The 17,626-nt window shown below is 37.8% G+C and overlaps 1 protein-coding gene across 4 annotated transcripts in view; it reads right to left on the bottom strand.

The window, feature by feature from the left end:
• slc12a4 (solute carrier family 12 member 4) overlaps positions 1 to 17,626 on the bottom strand; it is a 148,795-nt gene that overhangs the window by 16,808 nt on the left and 114,361 nt on the right. For all 4 annotated transcript variants that reach the window (XM_051932150.1, XM_051932149.1, XM_028809320.2 and 1 more), the window contains 6 exons: positions 13,514 to 13,612; positions 12,393 to 12,450; positions 11,331 to 11,505; positions 10,498 to 10,616; positions 3,464 to 3,562; positions 902 to 1,021 (listed from right to left, as the gene is read on the bottom strand). In XM_051932150.1, coding sequence (XP_051788110.1) covers positions 902 to 1,021; positions 3,464 to 3,562; positions 10,498 to 10,616; positions 11,331 to 11,505; positions 12,393 to 12,450; positions 13,514 to 13,612 — 670 coding nt within the window. The remainder of the gene's footprint in view (positions 1 to 901; positions 1,022 to 3,463; positions 3,563 to 10,497; positions 10,617 to 11,330; positions 11,506 to 12,392; positions 12,451 to 13,513; positions 13,613 to 17,626) is intronic.

Genomic DNA, 17,626 nt, shown 5'->3' with positions numbered 1-17,626 from the left:
CCTGAAATAAAACATATTTAAGGCGATTAATATTCGTAAGTTGATTTTGGGGATCTCACAAAACAAGTATCAGATATGATCTCCTCCTTCTAACAAGTGGTAGAAGAATTTAATCGCTTAAGGGAACAAACTGAGACAGGGGTTCAAGACACTCCATTTGTTAGTGGTTATTCTCCCTGAAAACTACAAATTCCAATTCCACCAAGGTTATCTGGAGATCAGGAAAATCTTAATCTATACTGGTGGGTGTTCAATCAGCAACCCATAATTCCAGCTACAGATAGAGCAAAAATTTTATATATAATCACCTTACTGAGTGACAAGCCTCTTGAATGAGCATCTGCTTTACACTATTTCAATCACCCTTGTTGCTTTTCATTAGAAATCTTTGAGGGAATTTAGAGCAATTGTTGATCAACCTGAGTATGCTGAAGTACCTACCAATAGGGCATGGAACTTTAAACAAGGAAATCATGCTATAAGTGAGTAAATAGTCATATTTAAAATCATAACTGCAGACATATGTTGGGAGTAGGCTGTCCTCAAAAATTAAATATGAATTAACATATCTTGATGTAGGGAATACATTAGACAAGTCTATAAACATTGCGTTATGAATGAAGCAGCTCTCAATGAGGCAGTTTCACCATTTTAATTTTGACCCTTATGGGAACAAAGTCAACAACAAAATACATCATTCACTGATTGGCTTTAAGAAATGTATGACATTAAGAAAATCAGACATTCACAACGAATGTGAAGACCACTGAGCTCCAAGGTTGAAATGTTTTATTTAAAAAATACAACACATTCATAAGGCACAAATATATCATGACAAACAGACTTGCAGTGCTTTTATTGTTAAACATTTTCAATCTGGAGCTCATGAATTAAGACTTACCCCTGATACTCGATGTACTTGTAGATCATGCCTGCAATACCCATGGCCACAATGGCATAGTACCAGGAGGATATGAACATCAGGGCCAGACACATACTCATTCCTAAGAAAGATAATGCCCTGCAGAAAAACAATCAGCTGGTGAGAACAGCTGCAGGAGCATTGCCACCTGCTTTTGTATACAATTATATTACAAATGGGAAATATCTAAAGGAGAATACCTAGAGTTCAGACTCCAGTTTGTTGTTAAATATGCTAACAGTAATCTTAATTACAGATACAGTGGAACCTCGGTTCACGACCATAATTCGTCTGGTCGTAAACCGAATTGGTCGTGAACAGAAGCAATTTCCCCCATAGGATTGTATGTAAATACAATTAATCCGTTCCAGACCGTACAAACTGTATGTAAATATATTTTTTAAAATATTTTTAAGCACAAATATAGTTAATTACACCATAGAATGCACAGTGTAATAGTAAACTAATGTAAAAACATTGAATAACACTGACAAACACCCAGCACACCTCAGCTGCACATACAGGCTCGCTCTCAGCTGCACGCGCTCTCTCTCTCTCTCTCTCTCTCTCATCAGCACACACGCCTGCCTGCTCTCTCTCTCATCAGCACACGAGCCTGCCTGCTCTCTCTCTCTCTCTCATCAGCACACGAGCCTGCCTGCTCGCTCTCTCTCTCTCATCAGCACACACGCCTGCCTGCTCTCTCTCTCTCATCAGCACACGAGCCTGCCTGCTCTCTCTCATCAGCACACGAGCCTGCCTGCTCTCTCTCTCTCTCTCATCAGCACACGAGCCTGCCTGCTTGCTCTCTCTCTCTCTCTCATCAGCACACGAGCCTGCCTGCTCTCTCTCTCTCTCTCTCATCAGCACACGAGCCTGCCTGCTCGCTCTCTCTCTCATCAGCACACGAGCCTGCCTGCTCTCTCTCTCTCATCAGCACACGAGCCTGCCTGCTCTCTCTCTCTCTCTCATCAGCACACGAGCCTGCCTGCTCGCTCTCTCTCTCTCATCAGCACACGAGCCTGCCTGCTCGCTCTCTCTCTCTCATCAGCACACACGCCTGCCTGCTCTCTCTCTCATCAGCACACGAGCCTGCCTGCTCTCTCTCTCTCTCTCATCAGCACACGAGCCTGCCTGCTCGCTCTCTCTCTCTCATCAGCACACACGCCTGCCTGCTCTCTCTCTCTCATCAGCACACGAGCCTGCCTGCTCTCTCTCTCATCAGCACACGAGCCTGCCTGCTCTCTCTCTCTCTCTCATCAGCACACGAGCCTGCCTGCTTGCTCTCTCTCTCTCTCTCTCATCAGCACACGAGCCTGCCTGCTCTCTCTCTCTCTCTCATCAGCACACGAGCCTGCCTGCTCGCTCTCTCTCTCATCAGCACACGAGCCTGCCTGCTCTCTCTCTCTCATCAGCACACGAGCCTGCTTGCTCGCTCTCTCTCTCTCTCATCAGCACCCGAGCCTGCCTGCTCTCTCTCTCTCTCATCAGCACACGAGCCTGCCTGCTCTCTCTCTCTCTCTCTCTCTTACATTGCAGCAGTTCAGCAGTTCACGTCTGACCGAGAACAATGCAACACGTGCGGAAATCATTAGCGCGCACAAACCGAAAGGGAAACTGGCTTGCTCGTATACCGAGTGTGTGGTCGTGAACCGAGGCAAAAGTTTGGCGAAATTTTTGGTCGTAAACTGAGTTGTACGTGTACCGAGGCGTTCGTGAACAGAGGTTCCACTGTATGTCAGAAAAACAAATTCTGGTATTACAGAATAAGCATTCATAAAAGCATTTTTCAGATCTAATTATATTAATATAAAACTAAAATATTGCAATTCTGATATATTTTGGTAAAAGTAAATTTTTTCATCGAAACTATGCCAAAATTGTTTGAAAAGTGAACAAAGTAATAATAAAAACAGAAAGCACACCTGCTGCAGTAGGTGCAAGTAACAACATTTAGTACAGATCATCAATTTTTTTCCATTACAGACTCTTAACTACTGCTTACGTTTCTTAATTAACAAATTGCTGAAGTTTACACAGATAGCCACTATCACATTTTCTAAGCATTTTATTGAATAAAGAACCTCTATCACATACCAGAGTCTAAAAGTACACATGAGTAATGTGCCACTGTAATATAAAGTAGTGGTATGAAATTAACAAATTTACCAGACATACATAAGATGTATATGAACATATGTGAATGAATGTGAACAAAATGTGAAATGTGATAGTTGACAGAATTACAGTGATGTGCAGAGTTTATGGTTTGTATTCTTCTCAATCCATCAAATGCAGATTTTTATATTAGGGAATTTCAGTAGCATGTAAAGATTTCATATTTATCTATGCTAATGCTGAAAGACTTGAAATTCACAGAAAATAAGTTTTGATATGTTATATAACATGACCAATGATTTACACCACCACAGGAAAATTCATATCTACATATTGTACCTTTCTGTTATTATAAATATACTGTATGTTAAAGATAACCCATACACATCTTAAAAAAAATAAAAAAATATGGGAGCACTTTACCAGTGATAGTACTTAAATCTTGGTCTCCAATTAGGTGTTCGGAGTAAAGTCTGTACAGCACAGGCCAGATTAACGAAAAGGTAACACATCAAAAAAAACCTAAAATAATATAACACATATATTATTGTTGAGCAGCAAGCAATATTTAGTAATGTTTGCATAAAGCTACAAAATTAATAAACATTTTTTTTCATTGAATAAGTTTGAGTTTTGAAATCTAGTTCTTATTCTACTACTAGATCAATGTAATCTTGCTAAAAATGTTATGAATGTTATGTTAAACAAGGTGTATATTTCAGATATAATCATTTAATTTTATTGAACATTTACATAATTTCTAGACTCAACAACAAGTACATTTTAAACACAACCTCAAGAGTGACTTTATCACATTTTCTATTAGCAGTAGTAACTAATTTAAACAAGAATAAGTCTTATATGTAGGCTGATGTCATGGTTCCAGGTGCTTCCTGATATACAAAGAAAAATATGGACAAAGGTGTAACTTTTATATAATTAGGGTTCTAGTGGTGCTCTTTGACTTCAAATCCATTTGCTATGTTTCTATTGAGGTCCTTGATTCATTTTTAACTTGCTTTAAGTTTGTTTTTTTTGGCACAGTTTAATTTTTCAAACAAACTCCTATGTCTTCATTGCCTTTAACTGCCTACATATTTTCCTTTAGAGAGTAATGTTTTCAAATTCTGTTACACAAAACCCACATATACTACAATGTTCTACATCGAAATGGGCATGAGAAGCTGTGTCAGGCACTCATTTGTTAAAAAAAATGCAATACCTAAAACAATGCCTCTAAGGAAGAGAAGTGACATGATGAATGTGAATATATACCTAAATGATATTTAACAAAAGGCAATCAGGAAACAGCTCCCAACTGCCAACAGTGTCTTCCCCATCTAGCCAGTTATAAAGAGTCAAGGGTAGGTGGCTTGAGCACAGTAGTAACTTGATCCATTTGATCATGTTTAGCTTCAAGATGTCCATCATTTTAAGTATGTTAAATCTATTTTGCTCATAACTGCTTACTGTAAACTCAGAAGAGCTGACCATAAAATCTTTAAAAAATAAAAAAAATTCCTAGCTGTATATGGCATGTATAGTTATTCTAGCTGATTATAACTGCAAAAGGATGCAATATCACAATTTTTGACTGCTAAGAATAATGTGTGATTTACTGAGAAGAGATGGTTTCATTGCCTAATAGATTTAAAACTACCGCATATTATTGTTCAAGTATAGAATAATTGCATACATTTAATAATGGAACATATTACACCTCACCATATTGGCATATTGGTCAGGGCTAATTACACATATTTGCTCTTAATGCCTTTTCCAGGTTTAGTTATGCATATTTGCATCTGTCATTTAGATACTGTAGAAGTTGATGAAGTTCTGGGGTGTTAAAACCTTCAATGATGAATGCTATGGGTTAAATTGTTTTTATGCTGTTATGGTGTATAAAATCTATACATTTTGGTTTAATTTTCCATTATATTTTGGTCAAGATAAAACAACAGATGAACTAATTTAAAGACAAATCAAAGCAGGTTTTCTTACACCTCACTTTTAAAACAGCTGTTTCCAACATTGAAAGGATGACATTCTGAGGGATCATTTACTTTATAACATGGGAAAGGAAGCCTGAGCTGATACCTCAGGCTATTGATTACTTTATGGATGGACATCTGGGACAACAATTGAGTTTATGGCCTGGGAAAGGGAAACTGAGGCAATATCAAAGAACTTTATTATCTGGGAAAGAGTTTGAGCAAAATTCATCAATCACATTGACAGCCAGCCAATCAGGTGCATGTGTTGTGAAACCAAGGCATGACATTTCATAATAAATATGCCTTGGTTTGAGAGGAGAAGAAGGAGGAGAAGAAGCAAAGAGAAGAAGGAGAAGAAGAGGAACAGACTAAGACAGCACTGGTCGTCAGAAAGGCATCATGAACTTCGATTGCTAAATCAAACGCCTTCCTGGGACATTCATCCTTGTCATTTCTACTATTTCTCGTAAGCTATTCCTAAAGACTATATATATTCAGACTTTCCTATCAGTATCTATTTTCTATTATTCTTTGTTCCGGTGGTATTATTATTATTCTTGTAATAAATACCATGCTGTGGGCGGCATGGTGGCGCGGTGGTAGCGCTGCTGCCTTGCAGTAAGGAGACCCAGGTTCGCTTCCCGGGTCCTCCCTGCGTGGAGTTTGCATGTTCTCCCCGTGTCTGCGTGGGTTTCCTCTGGGTGCTCCGGTTTCCTCCCACTGTCCAAAGACATGCAGGTTATGGGGATTGGTGATTCTAAAATTGGCCCTAGTGTTTGCTTGGTGTGTGTGTGTGTTTGTGTGTGTCCTGCGGTGGGTTGGTGCCCTGCCTTGCACCCTGTGTTGGCTGGGATTGGCTCCAGCAGACCCCCGTGACCCTGTGTTCGGATTCAGCGGGTTGGAAAATGGATGGATGAATGGATGGATAAATACCATGCTGCTTTTAACTTTCTATGCTTTGTCTTAATGTCTAGAGTGATTGAATTAATAAGTTAGATTTCTTTGAGCACCTGGTGTAGCCAGATTTTTTGCCATTATTTCTGTGCTGCGAGGTTTATAAGGCTGAGAGTGAGGGCGCCACTCAATAGAAGGGACAGTTAGATAAAAAGAAGGTATTCCTGGCTGATAAATGGCCTATAGTCAAGAGTGCTGAGTCTTTGTATGTTTAAATGTATTCTTGTAGACCAAAAGTAATATTTAGGTCTGAGATATCACTAAAACATCGTATGTTGTTCGTGCCGATAATAAGTAAGTCTCTTGAAGTGCTGAGTGACACGCTGATGTGTGGTTTAAAATGCTAAGGGTTAATCAGCGTGTGTGTGTCATTCATGGGGCACTGTTGTGGTTAGGGTGTGTGTATGTTTATCTATGTGTGTGTGTATTCATTTTAAAGTGCAACAGTAGACCAACCCGATAACGAACCTGATGAGAACATTTACCCTTGAGAAAACAGGTAAAGGTTAAGTAGAGGGAAATACTACCATAATACATTTTGGTGCTGCGAGCAGGGTTAACGGAGTAATCATGTGTTGCAATTTTGTGTGTTTGGTTTCATTTTTCAAAGACAGGGATGGATCGTCCACAGGGGGCAAATATGCTGTAATCGCATGCTGGCATACAGCCGGCACATGTCAGCGTGCATCAACAGCATTTCTAAAGTTTTTTATGTGTACGGTAGAATCAGCTGTTACAGCTGTGTTTTCTCCGCTAAAAACGGAGGCAGCAGTAGCTGCAACAGAAACTTTAACGGCAACGTTAAACGTAGCAGTAGCAATAGACAGAGTCGAATTGGAGGCTGTTGTGCTTTCCTCAAGGAGGGCAGAGTCAGCTGCAGCAGCTGCGCTAGTCAAAGACGAAGATAAGGCGTCTCTGCATAAAGTGGACGCAAAGGCGGCTAAAATAGAAAACCTACACTTGTCTGCTGGTCAGACAGGTTGTGTATTGCTAATTATTATAAAGCAGTTAGATGAGGAGGCAAGAGAGACAAGAAATACCTGGCTAAAAAGTCACGAGCAGCTAGCAGTACACGTAGCGATGTATAAGGAGAATGCCATACAGATTAAACAACGATCGCTCAGTGTTAAAGTGTGTGCTTTGATTTCGGGGTCCTTTGACCCTGAGAAACAGGAGAGGAATTCAGGAGAACTTAGTTTGTCGCACTCTCATATCTGCTTGCTTTTGTTGAAAGGCAAGGACGCGCAGCTCTTACGCTGCACACCGGAGCACAGTTTATAGCAGAGCAGATTGCAGCTGGGACAGGAGGCAATCACTCAAGTATGCTGGTTGTTGTGCAGGAAAAACAGGCAGAGGTGTTTTATGGTAGCGAGGCGAGCGGTTTGCAGCAGCAGAGAAAGGCGGGGGAGGAGCACTTTTCAGGTCTCAGCGAGGGGTGTAAAAGAAAACCCCTGAGGCCAGCATTTGAAGGTGGTCCCCTGCAGCTTAGATAAGCGGAGTGATAGTGTAGACCTGTACAAACTGACAATTGTTTTAAGGAAAAAAAGCACATTTTAACTTTGATTTACATTTAAAACTGAAGCAGCATTGATCCTGATAACTTTAAAGGTGAACAGCTGTTACAGGCTATAGGGCAGTGAAACATCCAGAAACAGCAGTAGAAATGAAGCTGGTTATTGGGAGCACTCCTTTCAAAGCCCCTGTGTTGATTATTGCTGCAGAGAAAACAATATGAATATTGGAGAGTCAGTTTACAAGGAAAGCTGCTATAATGTGAGGGTTACTTGTATGTAGTAATGAAGGAAAGTGTAAGTGACAATATGGTGTACATTTGTTTAAATGCAACAATTGGTATGAAAAATGGCATGTGGCAGTATAAAAATAGCCAATGCCAAACTGCAAGTGAAAACAGAGGACTGAAAGAAACAGGAAAAGACAATAAGCAAAGACTAAAGACAAAGACAAAGACATGAAGAAGAACCGAACAGACAGCAAGAAAAAGACACTTACTGGGGTTTAAGTGAGTAACAAGTCCACAAGTCATGCAATGATAAGGCTAGTCAGAATAGCTATAGTTTAAAAGGAAAAGTTTGTTCGTTACTGCAGCAAATTTATATTCCAAGTGGTGGAAACTAAATAAACCAGTTAGGAATGCCAAAATAAGGGGATTAATGTTGGGCTCATAAAGTATACATTCTGGGTATTAATTAATTAAGTGGGATAATTAATATAATTAATACTATTATTAAAGAGCGGTATACTGGGCAAATTGGTGAACATTTCAGGAAAGCAGGTACAGCTGGTACATTTGCAAGATATATGGGTTCTGATGTTTAGGTATAGTTTTAATTGGGAAAATACGGAAGCCCTGCTGATGTTTTCAACTGTGGTACAGGCGCAGGACCAGTGGGCCAATTCTGAACTGAGGTGATTAGCACAACGAGTACGCATATGGTGAGCAAACAACTCTAAGGGTGGCAATCAGGGGGAATGATGAGTTGCATAGCTGTGATGTCTCATGGTGGTGATGCCAGCCTATACTGGTAAAGGCTGATGGCAGTCAAGAGTTGCACCATGGGTAGGAAAGCACAAGAGGCAACTAAATCAACCCCAAATGTGTGAAGAGGGGCCACAAAGGTTGGTTTGTGAACAGTTTATGCAGTGGCACATGTGCTCTCACTTGGGCAGAAGTGGTTGTACTGGCACCTGTGGTATGTTACCTTTCAAATTTTGATGTTAATTGTACAGCTGCATATGCTTAAATGAATAGCTTGGGACAGGGGTCTGATTAGCAGTTAGACACAAAACCAGTAAAGAACAAAGGTCAGTTTTAGGTATTCACAATAGACTTATATTGTAGTACGGTTAGTTTAGTGGAAGGTGTGGACTTGTCTAATTTTGAATCACCAGATCTGATGACATATGAAGACTGCAGAAAGCTAAACAAATAGTTGAAGCAAGCCGGAGCAGATACAAGTCATCAGAAGCGCATCCAAGTTCTTCAGATTGTTTTTGAAATAAAGATGATATGTAATGGACAAATGGTCATGGACAACTTTTAACACTGGGAGAGCAAATACTGCAAACCAAAGCACAAGTTATGCATCAGACTCTTTAAACAATTAAGACTGTTTATAAAGATATTGTACAAAACATTCATCGGGGTGGAGTGTTGTGATGTGAGATTTTACATATAACTTGATGAATATTTTGTATGTCTTTATTTGTAATTTAGGCATAGCAATGTAATTTAGTGCTTACCCCCACCCTTAGGAATGGGTCTGTTTGAATTTTATGACAGGATTTGGGGGATGTGCCTTAAACCAGTTTGGCAGTGTTTCTTTGCTAAAGTCATTTCTACCCCAGCAAGTAGGATAAGGTGTACTTTAACATATGGTTTGGGGGCAGGTGTTAAGATGTTCTATTCCCCCATTGGTCTGAGGTATGGCTGTTTGGAATTGGCTTGCGTCAGACGCTTTTAAGTATCACGATGTCCTATTGGCTGTAGGGGTTGGACAGAGAATTTATAAATGTACGTGCTTAACCTCACAATCTATCTCTTGCTAACCTGTGATGATGTAGAAGTATCTCTCTCTTACCAACCAACATATGATGAAGAAGTATCTCTCTCTTGCTAACCTGTGATGATGTAGAAGTATCTCTCTCTTACTAACCAACATCTGAAAGAAGCATCTCTCTTGCTAACCTATGATGATGAAGACAACACAATGAAGAGCACAGCTCAGCAGCCATTTTGAACAGACATGTGGCTGAAAGCTGAGCACCAATGATGCCTTAACTAGAGACATTTAAGTAACTAGAAGTCTGTGTGCCGCCTGAACTACATATCACCATTTAATCAGGTTGTATGGTTGCCAATATTCAAATGTACTTTGCATTTTGTTATTATTTATGAATATTATCAGTAATACATTATTTTATGTGTAATTTAACTTCTGCTTGTCTTTTTACTACATCTAATTGCCTGAGGTTATAGATATACTGTAGAAGGGAAGGTGGGGATAAGTTATATACAATAATACCTTATAAACAGTGGTAAATCTGTGAGATTAGACATTCTAAGGCTACATATTAATAATACAGGAGGGGATCAGAGTAGAGCCGCCGCTCCTCCGCATCGAGAGGAGTCAGATGAGGTGGCTCGGGCATCTGATCAGGATGCCTCCTGGACGCCTCCCTAGTGAGGTGTTCCGGGCACATCTAACCAGGAGGAGGCCCCGGGAAGACCCAGGACACGCTGGAGGGACTATGTCTCCCAGCTGGCCTGGGAATGCCTCAGGGTTCCCCCGGAAGAGCTAGAAGAAGTGACCGAAGAGAGGGAAGTCTGGGAATCTCTGCTTAAGCTGCGGACCCCCGCGACTCAGTTTTGGATAAGCAGAAGAGGATGGATGAATGGATGGATGGATACACCAAAACTATATACAGTGCAGCTCTTACATATCTGAGCCTAAACCTGAAACCCGAGACCATAAAACAAATACTTACATAGACAGAATTGGGGCCACCATATCAAGTGATGCTATAAGAATTCCAAGTTCTGCAATGACTGCAGTTAGCAACAGAGCCCATGTTGGTTCACCATTAGACTTTCCCAAGCCAAAAACCTATTAAATGAGTGATGTATTTATATCAGTAGGAAATCAGTAAAATAATGAAAAGATTTTAATTATGCTGTTGTCTTTTGTTTCAGTTTGGCTTATGTTACTTTACTATAAAAGGTTGTCAAAAAGATACAGAAAAATGTTATTTTTCACACAATTTAAGATGGTTAGGTTACACACATGTCTGTACTGTATATATACACATACACATGCATTTACATACACACACATTTGTAAATATTAAAACTATCACATTTTTGGTTTTTCAAAAAAGAGCTTCATTCAAATGAAGCACTGAATGGGATAGAGGAGAGGGAAAGAGACACCAACTGGTAGTTTGAATTCAATGGCTATTCCCTCCTCAGTAAACCACCCTCAACTTGAGTAGCTCTGCCTCACCATATATACACTTCATATGGACATTCTACTGCCATTACAAACCATCTGTGATGTAATAATGTACCAAAAAGAAAACCTACGGAAGATATAAACAAGATCACAAAGGATATTTCCCTTTACCATTTCTGCTACATTTCAAAAGAAGCTGTCTGATTAGTATACTCAATGAATCATCTCTCAGCATGTTACTTTTCCTTCTATTAACTTAAAAAAAATGTCTTACTAAACATTTTGCTCTCCACAAGTTTATGTACATATGATGTTCACATACATCTAAAAGAATTCTAGCAAACTGTGTTCACAGTAAATCATACTGACCCTTAGAAAAGGAATGATATTGTCTTTAGCAATCGCTTGCAAGAGACGGGGGGCACCAGTAAGACTTTGCAAGCCTGCTCCACAAGTAGAGAAGAATGAACCTATTACAATAACCCAGGGAGAAGGCCAGGACAGTGTGCCAACAACTAAATTCTTTCTCACAGCATCACCATACCTGATAATGGAAAAAATTCAAAACAAAATTTACCTTCTCTTAAAAATATAACTTGGAAAGTCTAAAAATGAAGTTTATATATCATCAAAAAAAGAGAAAAACAGAAAGAAATTAGCACCAACATCAAGTTCTATAATACTAAATTATAGCAGTAAATTAAGGAAACACTGACGAGAGTGCATGCAAATATATACAAAGTGACCACTTTATTAGATGTATACTGCTTAATAACAAGATGGTGTAACCTAGAAGAGCCTAAAAGTTTTAGGGAATTTAACAAAGAAGGTGTCATTAGTGCAGTAAAGGGATGCTAGCCAAATTTGACTCAAATGTGTCTTATAGTTATAAAAATTTCATTGATATCAGATCTACATTGCAGAAATTTTATTACAAATTATGCCACATATGCTTAGTGGATTTGGAATTGCATGTGTGGGAAGCACACTACATTAAGCCAAATTTGCTATTCCTATAACCATTCTAGGACTTTTCTCATCTGTTAGCTGACTGACTGTATGTATCCCATCATCTGCTCAGTTAAAGCCATGATAGCCTGTGTTGCTTTTTTCCATAAATGATTTTCAAAACCTCAAGTCCACCTTTGGTTGAATGTTTTTTTGGGAGCTTTTGAGTCTTGATTTACCCATGCACTGTATACTCATTTCATATTGTATGTAAAACTCCAATAGAATTGCTTTTTTGACATCCACTACCATGCTCCCCTGAAAGCCAATGTTTCTGATACATAAAAACACAACACTTTGGCACATGTCTACCTACTTTAAACCTGAGTAATCAAGTAGTAACAATGGGTACAGCTGATTATGCGGCAACTCAGTGTATATTTAAAAGTATGCAGATACACTTTTACATTTTATAATACTCACTTGTCTCGGAGAACGACACCCTCAATGCAAGCACCAAACAGCACCACAGAGCTGAGATCTGTGCATAATCCATCAAGGAATTCAATTATTGGACATTCTCTAACCAGTTTATATAAATACATATACTATGGGTTGTAACAGATCAGATTTACTAATCATAATAAAGAGTAATACCACTTGACAGAATTGTTTTGTGAAGCATTTAATAGCATTAGAGTAAAGTTGGAGATATGTTCTACACTAATCATTCTCAAGGTTCTTAAATATCTTTATTTTGAGTTTAGTTGGTGTGATTAAAGAAATTACTTAGAAAATGTTGCATTTTATTTCTAGGATCCTCAACCAGTTATATGGCATATGTTGAAAAGAGAATACAACATAATACTGTATTATTGAAAATGCTAAACTTCCACTAGTGACAGTAGATTGTGTTGCGTTTGTTTTGCTAACTTTATGACTTGGAAAGCTGAGAATTAATTATTTTTTATTTCATTGGACATAAACTAGAGATGGGTGAATGAAACAATATACTGTATATACAAAGTAAACTGATCTGGTACTCTTAGGAGAAACTGTGATTTCTAAAACACTAAGTTCTTTAGAAAATTAGTTTAGACAGATCATGATAGTCTGTAAATGACAAAATTTTGTCTGAAAAAGTACATTTTTGGTATATTTTTAAAGGCATCACTACTATAATTATAGGTTGGTCTGTTACATATTAGTGTTTCAGAAACATACATCTTGAAGGAGCTCTGCTTTGAAAAAATATACTGAACTAATTCTAGATTCTCTCAACTGTACATTATTTTTTTTTTTTTAGAGGTTGGTTCTCAGAAATCTCAGAATAACGAGCAGATAGTTCTCTGATCTTACATATCTTGTAAATTCTATTATGATTTCACACTTTGTTTTTTTAGACATATTTTACTTTTTTGTTACAATTACAAAATAAGCAAATTCAGTTTGATAAAAAAATCTGTAAGACAATGTGAAGACAATAACACTCACAACTTCTTATTTTTTTATTGTTCAACCTTGAGCTATCATAACTTACACTGTTAAAATCAAGTATGCAAAGTAGAAGCAGTAACTGTGTATATCTAATAGAAGAAGGATACAAACTAATGAAGTTGTAGCAATTGCAAGAATAGTTCCAACCGGAATGGATTTCTGTGCATCTCTGAGATCTCCTGATCTGTTGGAACCGGCCATTATACCTAGATTTGAATAAAGAAAAATAATTAATTTTTTTGTGGTTTCAGCAAATAGTATAGTTAAGTTGTAAAAAGTTAACCATTTTATAAATAAGCGATTACAGAAAAGTTTCAAGTTTGTGCTGTTATTTAAATGAGGAATGACATACCCGGATGCATTTTTGATTATGCAAGCAAAATAGATTAGTGGGTACCGCAGATAAAACAAGATATTATGATTGTCTGCGGTATATAATAGAGTTAAACAGTATTGGATTTCTGAGATAACTTCCAAGACAGTCTTGCAGTGTAAGCAGTAGGAAAAGAACAGCTGACCAAGCCACAGAAACACACTTTGGTTTAATGATAACTGTTACATTATTAAATTAGAATGCCAAAAATCAGAACACATATGAGAAGCAAATGATTCTACAGATCTTTTGAAATCCATGGCCTGATACTGTTAAAAGGTATAAAAATATTTTTCTGGCCTACTCTAAATACTATTTCAGTATATACAGTTTATTTTTGTATAGCCCAAAATCACACAGGAAGTGCCGCAATGGGCTTTAACAGGCCTGCCTCTTGACAGCCCCCCAGCCTTGACTCTCTAAGCGTCAAGGCTATATAACTGCTGCAATTCCTAATATACTTAAAAGTGTCTATTATCAGACCATTATTGAGGAAAGAAATATCTAAACCCTGAAATGTGTAATAACTACCAACCAATTTCTAATCTAACTCTTTGTTTTAAAATAATTGAAAAAGTAGTAGCCTTATAGTTACAAATTCACTTTATTCATTACAACATACTTGAAAAATTCTAGCCTGGCATTTGCACGGGTCATAGTACAGAAACTACAATAACTTGTGTTGTCGATGACATGTAATGCATTTTCTTGAGAGAAAAGCCTCAGTTATTATAGCGCTTTTAGTGCAGTTTTTGACCATTCTGTTCTGTTAAGATATGCTCATAGGGCTCTTAGGTACTGCCCTTATAAGATTTAGTTCATATTCATCAAACCAGTTTCAGTATGTACAGAAATGTGATGACAGTACTCATTCATTACGTTACATATAGTGCTAAGCATAGATTATTACTTTGGCCTTTATCGTTTTAAATTTACAAATCACTGCTGGAAGATACAGAAAACATAATGGAGTTTTGAAGCTCTGTTAGAGGGGCGATTGGATTCTTAATCACTTCCATGACCAAGGACCTTTTTGCCTAGTTACTCAGTTTGGCCTGACAGCCAACTCTAGGAAGAGACCTAGTGCTTCCAACCTTTTTCGATGTCACAATTATTTGAGGTCGCTGCACACCCAGGAACACTTAAAGCTTTAGAAATGGTTTTATAATCTTGTCCTGATCTACACCTACACTGTTGTGGAAGTCCATAGAGAATTCCTCTGACTTCATGGTTTGTTTTTTGTCCTGACATCATGCAGTGTAAATTCTGAGACCTTATATAGAGGATTATAAAAGCAAACAAGAATCACCTGACCACAATTTTCGATGCACACAAAACTGAAGATCAATTTTTTTTTTTTTTTAGAAAAGATAAACAATGGAAATATAACTGAATAATTCTTGAGTAAGTGCACTTGTTCAAAAGGCTCTGAAACTGTCAAAAAACAATAAAATGCCAAAAAGAACAGTAATTCAGTACTTAACAGTTGTTAAAAAAAATTTGGACATGAGTGTCAGTAGGCTTTGCACTCTAGGAGCTAAGTTACCCAAACTTATCTATAACATATCAGTAATTATTTACTGCTCTGATGCTGATCTTTCTGATCTTAAAATAGGTGATTATGATAGCAATTGATGAGAAGAACTCATAATTAATTAAAGAACTGTAGTATTTGAGGGTTCCTCTAGAGTGTCGATTTGGCTCAAAAACTAATCAGCACATCACAATTTCATAACATGCTTAAGTTTTGAGTTTGGCATTTTTCCATCCAGCCGTTTCAGCTCTAGACCGTCCTCAAGAAACTGTGACACATAGACACACAGACATGCACCCATGATTGAGATGTCAACATTTTTTCGGTATCAGCGGACCCAGAAACGTCAAGATCCATCGAAAACTGGAGATTGAAATTTGTGTTGAATCTAAAGCCTTTGCTCTCCCCCCCATAGATGATTGTGATTATTAGGTTATGGTGGGAGAGGGCGCAAAGCAAAAATAATGAAATCAGTATTGTTCTTGAGGTACTTGCCCTTGTTCAGAAGCCCCTCACATTGTAGCACATTCTCAAGTCAGTAAGCAACAGCAAGTTGTGCAAGTAATGTAGAACAATCCCCTGTAAACATTACTGTAGTCTGAAGCACTACTTTTCAGCCTTTTTCCATATAAGCAATAATTCACTTTCAATATTCTGCATTATACTCCAAAATAATAGGTAGGTAAACCACAAGAGTAAATATTTAAAAGCAGGGGACCAAGTACAGAAAGTGGATGAGTATATTTCCTTTAATGGTTTGTTTTTTAAATGTCTCTGTACAGAGTTATTGGTGTCAAGAAACAAATTTTCAATTATGCTATTTTACTAAAGTTACATCATATTCTACATATTTCTTTTGCAATAAGATCTCACTCCTAATACAAACTGCAATTAATTAATGTTTAAACTCAGACTTGTATTTGTCAACTATAATGGGAAAATAAGTGCTTTTTTATCTTAGTTCTGCTTTTCTTTTCATAAGAGTAATGTGCCAACTGACTTTAGCAAATTCCATTGCAGGGCCTCTTCTAGAAAAGTACCCAAATTACAAGTATACTCTGAGTCTCGATATGCAGGATGTCATAGTCATAACTCATGTTGATGTCATGTCAGCCGGTTATCATTAACGATACATGTTTTTGTGTTTTAACATTCGAACTATGGAATGTTTTCAAAGACATACATGTACAGAATTTGACCGAACATGTATGTCTTTGAAAAAAAAAAATATATTCACCTTTACGAATGCCCCACTCTCAGCAAGGAACACGTGAGAAGGTGAATTTCTATGGATTTCTTACCAGTCAAAATTGCACACGATGAAGCATGTATCTTTGAGTGCAGAGTAACTGCTGGCTGAGGCACAAAAATTGTTTGATTCTATTCAAGTTATGAGGATCAAACTATGGATGCATAATCAAGCAAATGTGCCTTTAATTCTTGGTTCCCTTGGCTATGACATACAGCCTTCCAAGTATAAATGACTTACTAGAGGAACAGAATTATTTGCTTGTGATGTTATGACTTTAAATCTGATCACTTACGAATGTGCATGTCTGTTCTTCACATGCCATATCTTCATGAAGCTTCAGGACTCTGGTGCACATTAATGTGCTATGCTCACTGTACAGGATGCTGTGTTATAATATGCAATATCTGCTATTAATTTAATTGAAAACAACTGATTGATGATTAAATAATATACTATCTGCATTTCTTTTAAAAGGACTGGAAATGAATAGTCCAGGTTTACTAAAAAAAGTAACGTTTGATAGTTTGTGTTGGTATGAACTACTTTATGTATGCAATATGTTTAAATACTGCAAATTGTAAAGTGAAATGTATTATGTCTGTGGGGTAGGACCAATGGGAGAAGATCCATACCCAAGATGGTTTTGTGCAGAGTTTGTTTGGGTTGTCAGTTTGTTGAGGGCTCCTGCATTTGGCCAGCATGCTTATTAACAGTGGGTACAGTGGGCTTGTGGTTTTGTAATTGAGCTAAAAGAAAAGTCTGTTATAAAACTGTCACCCTGACCCTTATTCAGCATTGCTGCTGTGTAATAAACTAAGAAACTCAAGGAGCAAAAAAGCAGAAGTGGTGCCTGTTTGTGTAGTTTTCTACAGGCAAAACAGAATATACCACTTTGTGGCCATAGTCGAGGTGTTGATGGTGCCTTGAACAAGGGCTACTTTTTCTGAACTGATTCAGTCTTCAAAAGGACAGGTCCATGAGCACAAGAGATTGGAAACAATAAAAAATAAAGACAGATTAATTCAGTAGGTCTCTCCTGAAGTGATGTTAACAGCCCAGCA

The sequence above is a fragment of the Erpetoichthys calabaricus genome, chromosome 9 (genome assembly GCF_900747795.2).
Source record: "Erpetoichthys calabaricus chromosome 9, fErpCal1.3, whole genome shotgun sequence".
In the NCBI taxonomy this organism is placed as follows: Eukaryota; Metazoa; Chordata; class Cladistia; order Polypteriformes; family Polypteridae; genus Erpetoichthys; species Erpetoichthys calabaricus.
The sequence above is the reverse complement of the archived record's forward strand: the minus strand, read 5'-3'. Positions and strand labels throughout refer to the sequence as shown.